At 30.7% G+C, this 9089-nt stretch overlaps 1 protein-coding gene across 1 annotated transcript; it reads left to right on the top strand.

The window, feature by feature from the left end:
• Positions 1-653: 653 nt before the first annotated feature.
• On the top strand, positions 654-7913 carry LOC129908878 (uncharacterized). The gene is made up of 4 exons (XM_055985694.1): positions 654-859; positions 6508-7079; positions 7142-7405; positions 7476-7913. Exons 2-4 carry the CDS (start codon positions 6542-6544, stop codon positions 7895-7897), a joined length of 1224 nt encoding a protein of 407 aa, XP_055841669.1. The 5' UTR covers positions 654-859; positions 6508-6541; the 3' UTR covers positions 7898-7913.
• The last annotated feature ends 1176 nt before the right edge of the window (positions 7914-9089 follow it).

The following is a 9089-nucleotide window of genomic DNA, read 5'->3' as shown; positions in this document are numbered from 1 at the left end:
TGAACCATGGTCTTGTATCTTCTCTACCTCTCTTCATAAATCTTATCCACACGATTGTATAATACGTAAATCTAAATTGATGTTAAAAGACAATAAATAAAGCAAGCACATCTTTGTAGAGCAAGAGCAAAAAAAAAAACGTAATAAATTGAAAAATCTCATACATACAATATGTACAACATACTTGCATGATCACAGATCTACGCGGATGACGTATAAACCATATATCAAGACATGTAAGATATATACGGTGCCGTTTTCTGTTCTTGGTTAAAGAGGAATTGAAAATCTCATCGGGGATTTTTTTGTATTAATATGGACAAAGTGTACTGTCTTGGTCTGTCTTCTTATACTACATGTCTTAACTTTACCACTCCTCAAGTCTCAGCCATATCACTATTATGGGTGAAATAGCAGCAAGAACCCAATGGATTGATTTCGAAGCAAATGCTTGTGTGTTGCGTTGTGTTGCTTTTGGTCGAAGACGGAGATGGAGACGTACCAATGCGCGCGAACAGGTAGGTCATTCCCACCTATTCATCCAAATTATACTTTACCGTTTAATTGGCTTGCGTTCTCGATTATTGAATTGGCCAACACAACCGTCCGATCCGTCGCATCTGACTTTAGAGTACTAAGACATCGTCCGCCGATTATATCTTTTAGTTATTCTCGAATTCAAGAAGTGTGATGAGCGTCGACCGCGTCGGAAAGTGAAATTTAAAAATTCTGTGCTCAAGTTTATGTCAAGATTAATCTCGCGAAAAAAAAAAATAATATACAAAATACAAGTCTTTTCCGTTACAAAAATATATTGATTAGCTGTGATCAAAGCTCCTTTAAACCAGCTAAATTAACGGTAAATTTAATTCTTGTTTAACTAACAACTACTATACTCAAATGGATATTTAAAAAAAAAAAATTGCTGAAGGATATAAATAATGTTTATAAAAGAGTTTCTTACATAATTGTCGCAATGCTTACTTTCAAGAATTTTGGTCATCTTAAGTGTGTCCTTTTTTCGATTTAACAACCAAATTATAGATATGTCAATCAAGTCAAGAGCCATTTTAAAAACATGATAAATTATGATCAAATGTATGTTTTTTATTCATAAAAATAATTATTTTAAATTGACCTTAAGGGAATGAAAGGAAAGTTTTGTTCATTTAGAACAGAAATATGTACTAATTTTAAGCCATCTGCATAAGTATCTGAAAAATTACTTTATAAAACAATAACTTTGTAGAGTTGTTGGCCCAAATACCAATGCGTTCATAACCACTCAAATTATTTCTTCAAGTTGCTGCAGACTTGAGGATCTGTAATTTTAGTTCAATTCAAACGTGATTTTGTTTAAGTTGGCATGAGTTGATGATGTTGAGCCGCACCTTGTGTACAGTTCCTTGACATTCAATTTTGTTAGTCTTTTCTTGTAATTTATATGCGATAAGTAAGACAATGTGTTTGGTATTTAGGTTGAGTAAATTTAAAGATAATAAATACCTACTTGTAAAGCGAAATTTTAAGCTATGGTGAAGATTTGTGTAGGTCGATCTTTCATTAGTGCCCTTGTAGTTCAGTAAACGAAGGAAAAATAAATGTAACATATCAAAAGTCCAAAAACCAGGGTCGTGAAGGTTCCCCTCTAATTTCGTTAGTATTTTAGAAATTTAGCGAACTACGAAGAATTCATGTTCCACAAATTTAGAGCCTATTCAATATCCCAAAAAGAAGTATCAATCAGTTTTATTGTAAGAGCATAACCTATAGGAAACTTCCGTTAGTAGAGTGCAGACAGTTTTGACTCGAAAAAATATTTAAAATCATTTATTTGGACATTTAGGGAAAATTGTCCAAGAAAAGGTCCTGTAAGTTTCAAACATAAAGATTAATATTTGTTTTAAATTTCTGTGATTTTATAGTCTAAATCGGACAGTTTGACGATTACAGGACCTTGTCTAGGACAATTTTTAAAAATTTTCCAATAAATTTCTAAGACCTGCACCGTTAAAAAAAAATGGATGTTTTGCATGTCATTTATTGAAATAAAAATCTAAAAAGGAATATTTTGCTCTGAAAAAATCTGTTTTGTTGAATTCAAATTGTAATATTCTTCGATCTAACTTCAAATTTTTAAACTATATCTTTTTGAAAACTGCAATATCGGGACAAATTTGTAAAATAATAAACCAGTGTCACACCATAATATTTTTTTTCGGCGTGTTGCTCTGAAATAAAAGTATAAAGTTGAGTTTTTAAAAAATTTGGAAATGTTAATTAATTTGCAGCAAAATGGCGAATGAAATAAAAAATATTTTCATCAATTAATTGTTTCTTATACAAAAATCAATTGTGGGCAGGGGAAGCAAAATAATGTTGAAAAGTAGGGATTTTTTGTAATTTCACAAATATTGCATTTAATCGAAATCCGTAAGGATTTGGGGTAAACAGGTTACCAAATTCTGAGAGCCCTAAAGTAAGCCTATCAGCATTATATCGTTCAATCCATTACTTTTGGGACACCCTGTTTGTATATGTACGTCACTCTCCTTTGAATTATGTTTGTATTCTAGATGAAGGGAATGTGTTCAATTTGTGTTCGTCATAACGATGCTAAGCTAAATACTGTGCAAATTATTGGAAACACTTAAACAGATACCATACATAAACTTAAAAGATCATGTTGTCGATAATTTTGTTTTTGCAAATCTGTGCAAATCGTGAATAGTTTCTATTATTATTAAAATAATCGTTACAAAATTTTTTGCAGGTACTTTAATAAAGCTTCATACCTACATCTTGTCAAATGAAGACAATTATAATAAGTTTCTACGTGGAAACCATCCTCACACCTCACTACGTATACCTACCTACTTTATTAATACCAAGCTAACATTTTATGTAACACACAAAAACTGTCATTCCAATCATATACAAAAATAAAAAAAAAAAAACGTTTTAAGTAACGGAAATATTATTGTTAACAACCATTATATCTCTGCTTTCTTATTCTTTATTTTATAAATTGTATATGCTTTGGGCATGGAGTGACTTAACAATTATTACCTGTGTCATTGTTTTGACATTACAAGTAATAATGACAGCATTATTGACCGTTAGCTTTTTAAAAACAAATACTATTACCAAAAATGAAACAAGATGTGTTAAAAAAGTACATGAGAAGAGTGTCAAAGTTATTTTTAGTCTTAGCAAAAATGATTAACATGCGTACACATTCGAAAAATTGGGAGAAAGCAAGTTAAGAATTATTCAAATAAGTAATTTCGATTATACCATATAATTATGAATTCATGCATTTTACAATTTGCTTTCATCAAATTTTTTAATTAAGAAAAATTGAATACAAATTAGATTTCATATCCAGTTTACTTACTAATGATTTATTAATTTTGTTTAACAAACGCATACATAACTATAATTAATAACGAATTGTCACATTTCTCTTTTCTCTCCCACAACCACAAAATCTTCAGACACACTGATCTTTAACGAAAGTGAAATTCGATTCTTGTCTTCTTTTCTTCTTCTTTGGTTCATAGATGCAAATTAAATCTAAAAAAATTTAACACTTCATAACAATAAGCGACAATAGATGTGTATCTAGGCTGAATATTTCAATTTGATCAACCGTTTTTTTTTTCGAGAGAGAAATTGAAATTTATTTGTTTACATTAATTCACTTTCTATATTTCAATCGATTATTCATATGTTCCAAATATATTTTTGTGTATGTTTTGTTGTTGTGTTTAAACAATCAATAAAATTTGCGGAATTTTTGGAAATCATATTGATATCTGCATTGACACAAATATTTAATCATACATTTTCGAACTTTCTTGCAGGGTTGTAAATTTGTAAATTTTTTGATTTCTGACTCAAAGGTGTTATTACTTTCTTGATCTAAGTATGAATATAAAATACACAAACAAATTAGGAATAAAGAAGGGGTTTTCAATAAAAAATATTTATGTACAAATTTTTTCAAAGGTGGTTTGAAAATGAATTATTTTCTGATTTTGAAAAAAAAAAGAAATGCTTTAATATGAGGTATGTTTAGTTTACGTCTGTACAAAATTGGATGCAACCGAGTTCGAAACCACTTGCCTAGGATTGCCTACTTAAAGGACATTGGGCCAAGGGCGTACACTGACGAGACAAGTATTAAATGAAAGCTTATATTGAGCTATATTAGTGAGCTAAATATTTTCAAAATTCGTTTTGGAAATTTCGAGATATTTGAGCCTGAAGTTGGTGACGAAAAAATCAGGAAAATTGGGTTTTTTCGAAACAAATCTTCATAGTATCCGAAGTATAGAACCTAGAAAAACAATTTTGATACCAAATGAAAGGCTAAAGTAATACCTTTCGACTGATACTAAAATATTTTTTCTATGCTCAGTATTTTTGTATATATGGTTCTTAGACTTTTTTTTTTTGAAAAAAAATTCCTTGAGACTGATTTCTACGGCTGATATCTCGAAAAAAAAAATGAGTTATGACATACACTTTTTTTACACCAATGCAATTTTCAATTAAAAACCTTTTATTTCATATACATAAAAGTTACATTACTTCAAACAAAACCATATGTTAAACAAAAAAATAAAAATATTAAAAAAAAAAAAATATATAATTTTTTTCCACCTTATTCAAGTCTTAATTAATAATAATTCATAATAAAGAATTATGGTTTTCTTTAATAAAATAGATTATAATCCTTAAATAATAAAATATGCACACAAATAAAATGAGATGAAAAACATTTTATTCTATTTAACATTAGGCTGACCAGGTGTTCTTTTCAACGGTAATATTTTGTTAGGTTAAAGATGTTCGCGACCTTTAGAAATGAAATGACAATTGACACTTACTCAACAAGCTATGATTTGTTTCTGATTTTTTCGTCCCCAACTTCAGACTCAAATATCTCGAAATCTCCAAAATTAATTTTGAAAATATTTAGCTCACTAATAGAGCTCAATATAAGCTTTCATTTGATACTAGTCTAGTTGGTGTACGCCTTGGGCCCAGGCTCCATAGAAAAATGGGTCATCTCCTTTTGGTAGTCTCTAAATATTCGTATTTTTGATTTTATAGTTAATCCAAATGCAAATTAAAAGGATTGCTTTAGAAACATATTTAAAAATGTACATAAAGTTCAAAAGAGATTGAATGCTAACTCTTTTAGTTTTTCTACACAAAAAAAAATATTACGCATACGCCACAGTCACCTACATTTTCTTAATACAAAATTCTTCTAAACACAGCTATGCCAAATGAAAACAAATACAACAAACAATATATTTACAATACTTAAATTTATAATAAATGTAGGTAATAGAAAATGTTTTGCTAAAATTTTTGAATGAACTTGAAAACCCTTTACGGGTAGTAAAAAAAAAATATTGTCTATACGCATGTACACGCCCTTAAGTACATAGGTTCTTGCTGGTTTTGTTAATTGGCCTGTATTGAAGCTGAAAATCACTGCATCGGAATTTTGGACGATAGGAGCCTGAGAAAAACGAAGTTGGTTCGATTTTCATTATATAACTCGTTTGTGGCTCATTTTAATTAATTCAAAAGCTTCATGTTCAAATTTTTTGAAAATAAAATTATCCATTAAATGAGTTATTTCGAAAATTGTTAAAATAATTCAACTTGAAGTCACACATTTTTTTCTTGAACTTCTCCGGGAAAAGCAAGGAGTCAATAAATCGACTTAAAATGTTGTTAAGAAAAAGTTACACAATATTCTTGAGTTTCATTTTGAAAAAAAAAAACTAATAAAAATTGAACGTGTTTCCGGTTCCTCCTGTCCATAAATCCTAAAGCATTTTCAAAACACTGAAAAATTCTTTACTCAACATCAGATAACTTTATATCCAATATAAAGGTTCATTATTGACTTTTTGAATCACCAGGAAATTATTAATTAATTAAAGTCCGGTGGTTAATCTTATTGATTTCTAACTAAATATCTATTATGCATGATTTATAATTTCTCTTTCACTTTATCATCTTTACGTAATTATCTTCTCTAATCACATCTTTAAGAGGTGCTTAGGTAATATTTTATGTATGTAAGGTTATAGATCTTGCAAATGTGTCTAGAGAGTTATACAACAAAATATTTTGGTTCAATCTAAAAAAAAAGAGAAATTAGGAATTCCATAGTTGAAAAGCGGATGGCATTCAAACAGACACCGACTCGAACAGACTAGAGGGCCACTCCTTCTACTGGCACCTTCTACTCAAACCAGGTTAAGTAAAAGCTTGTCATTGAAAAACTATTGAGGCTCATCCAAAAATAGCATTAATTGGTTGTCAGATAGTCGATGATAAATATTTTGATTCTTTGCACGCTTTATGTTAATTATTCATTTTTGTTGTTGTTTTGTTTTAAAATCTTTGAAAGAAAGTTACATATTTGAATAAAAATCGCTCATTTGCTTAAGCTTATAAATTAATTTCTCTTTATAGGAAGACAAAGTACATAATTAATTAACCACGAAATATGATAAAGTGGGCTTTAATTGTGTGCATGATACTTGTATCAGCTAGCTATTCGAATGCTTTGACAACAATTCGAAAAGAAGTTAAAAATGGTGACAAAGTAACAGTGACACAGTCCTTAAAGTTAAAACAACTAGATCTCCCTGAAGCCGAAATTGATCCAAATATTGGACCAACATTGCCAAATGCCGAAGAGGTTGTCGCTGAAGCTGTTGAAGCTCTTCCAGAAGGAAATGCTGAGAAACCGGTTGCGGTAGCTGAAGAGGAAACTGCACCAATTGTAGAAGAAGCTGTTGAAGCTGTTTCGTCTAGTCCTGCTTTAACAGAAGAAACAAACCCAATCAATGAAGATGATCCTAATCAGCTAAGCAAGTATTGCAAATGTTCTGATACACACTGTGATTGCTGCCGCAACTTCCAACTGCCAATTTTGCCAGTTCGAGGACCAGGCTGTGCAAAGGTTACATATCTTGGAAATGAAAGGATGTCTGTTTCGATTAAGTATGGAGACATTGTTTTAGCTACGAGAACTATTTCAGGTTTGTATAGAATTAAAAAAGAAGGTCTTAGGAGAAGTTATCAAGTTTTTTACTTTTTACAGGAAAGAAAGCAAAACCGATTTGTGTAAGTTTACCAGGTGGATTCTCCAAGTTCTGTGGTAGAGTGTATGGCTTGTCAAAGGGAAAGGATGACTTTAAGGCCTGTCTAGGACTTGAACTTCGCTCTGATGAACAAGTGGAAGCTTCGATGCGTGTATCTTGCTTCAAATTTGGTGCTAAGGGATTACAAGTGGCAGAAGCAGAACCCTTGCCAGAGGTACCAAAAGAAGAAGAAGAAGATGATGATATCTTCGGTTTTGGAGCTGGTAATAGATTCAACATAAAAGAAGATTTTGTTATGTTTGATTTGTCTTTGTTTTTTTTTTTTTTTTTAAGGTGGTGGCGATGACGACTATGATGAAGAGGACGAAGATGATGAAGATGATACTGAGGACGATGATGATGATGCTGATGTTGCTGGTGCTGGCGCTGCAGCTGCAGATGATGCCGACTATGATGGTTTCAGTTTCTTAGGAAGTGGCTTCCTAGACGATTTGGATGATTCTGAAGAAACAAGCAGTAGTCCTGTTCAAGCAACAAGAAATGAACGCAATGACATAGCTCAAAGCAAAGAAGGTGAAGGCACTCCACTGGTGGAAGATGTTAGCGCCGCTGTTGAACAATCTACAGCTGAAGGTGCAACAAAGCCAAAACCTGATGGAACGAAAACAAAGAAAAATAAAAAGAAGAAGAAGAAGGCTAGTGATTCTGATTTTGCCCTTGATATTCTAAATGGAATCTTAGATTTTTTCAATTAGATAATTTTTATCAAGAAAAAACAAAACAAAAAAAAAATAACAACTTGAAATAAGTGTAAATACCGTGAAATGTAGGTTTAAGTCTTAATTTATTTATTTATTTACACCAACTTAATAAATGTAAAGAATTTGAAAAGAAATGAATCAAAATGAAGATTTTTCTTTATTGTTTCTTTTGTATAGTTAAGAAAGAATTTGTGCTCAGACTTTTGGCCATAGAGGAAGGAATACCTTACTATTCCTTCCTCTATGCTTTTGGCGTGATAGTCCATAATACTACCCATTACGGGGTCCTAGGTGAAGTTACATTAGAGTCTCCAAGCAGGCATGAAACATTCGACTTGATAACAAAATATTCGAAATTTGTAGAACAGTGTAATCGCATTAACAAAAATGGGCATTGTCTCGAGCCTCCATTATTAAAAAAAAATTTTTCATCACAATTGGTTTTCCTATATTCCTATGATCACTTTCAATTCCATCTGCTTAAAACAATAAGATTATGATTATAATAAGACTATAATTGTTGTTTTTGTTGTTAAAAGATTGCAAAATGCAATTGAAAGAAGACAACAGCCTAACTGCAAGTATATGGAAACATACGAAAATTAGAACTTTAAGTACATACCTAGTTTAAAACATTTCTCTACAATTTGAAATTACTAGTTGTTTTTTAGACTCAAAAGTAGCTTTAATTGCTAATATGTTTTGTGCTTGCGATCTAAATTGCTGGGTTAAAAATTATTTTTTTTTTATATAAAAAAAAAAACAAATATTAAAAAATCGTGCGATTATTCTGGCTTTAATCATGTGTACCAGTAGTAATAGGTATCAATTGCTTACTACGTGCTCTACATAAAAAAAACTGAGCTATCAATAGTTGTTTATACCCACAAGATATAAGTACGCTAATAAAATGTTCCATTAATGAGATATTTTCGTTGCTCGAGTTGGGGGTAAGATGAATTTCTGCAATTTAAGATGCCATGAAAATTGTATACATACGTGAACTTTTCCTCTTAGCTTTGTATTTTTGTAAAAATTTTCATTTTAAAAATAATTTGAAGCTCCGTAATTTTTTAAAAACAAAGCATTTTGAAAACAGCTAAGTACTTAGGCCAGAGTTTTTAAGCCTGAACTACATCAAAACACAAAGTCAAAAAAGTACAAAAGTAAACACGATGTTTTTTCT

This window comes from Episyrphus balteatus, chromosome 2 (assembly GCF_945859705.1).
Source record: "Episyrphus balteatus chromosome 2, idEpiBalt1.1, whole genome shotgun sequence".
Lineage (NCBI taxonomy): Eukaryota > Metazoa > Arthropoda > Insecta > Diptera > Syrphidae > Episyrphus > Episyrphus balteatus.
Note: the sequence above shows the minus strand (reverse complement) of the source record. Positions and strands in the feature narration are given on the sequence as shown.

Coding starts and splice junctions, on each gene's coding strand:
- LOC129908878 (XM_055985694.1), top strand. CDS start 6,542: ATGATAAAGTGGGCTTTAATTGTGTGCATGATACTTGTATCAGCTAGC. Junction 7,080..7,141: donor AGCTACGAGAACTATTTCAG/GTTTGTATAGAA, acceptor TACTTTTTACAG/GAAAGAAAGCAAAACCGATT. Junction 7,406..7,475: donor TATCTTCGGTTTTGGAGCTG/GTAATAGATTCA, acceptor TTTTTTTTTAAG/GTGGTGGCGATGACGACTAT.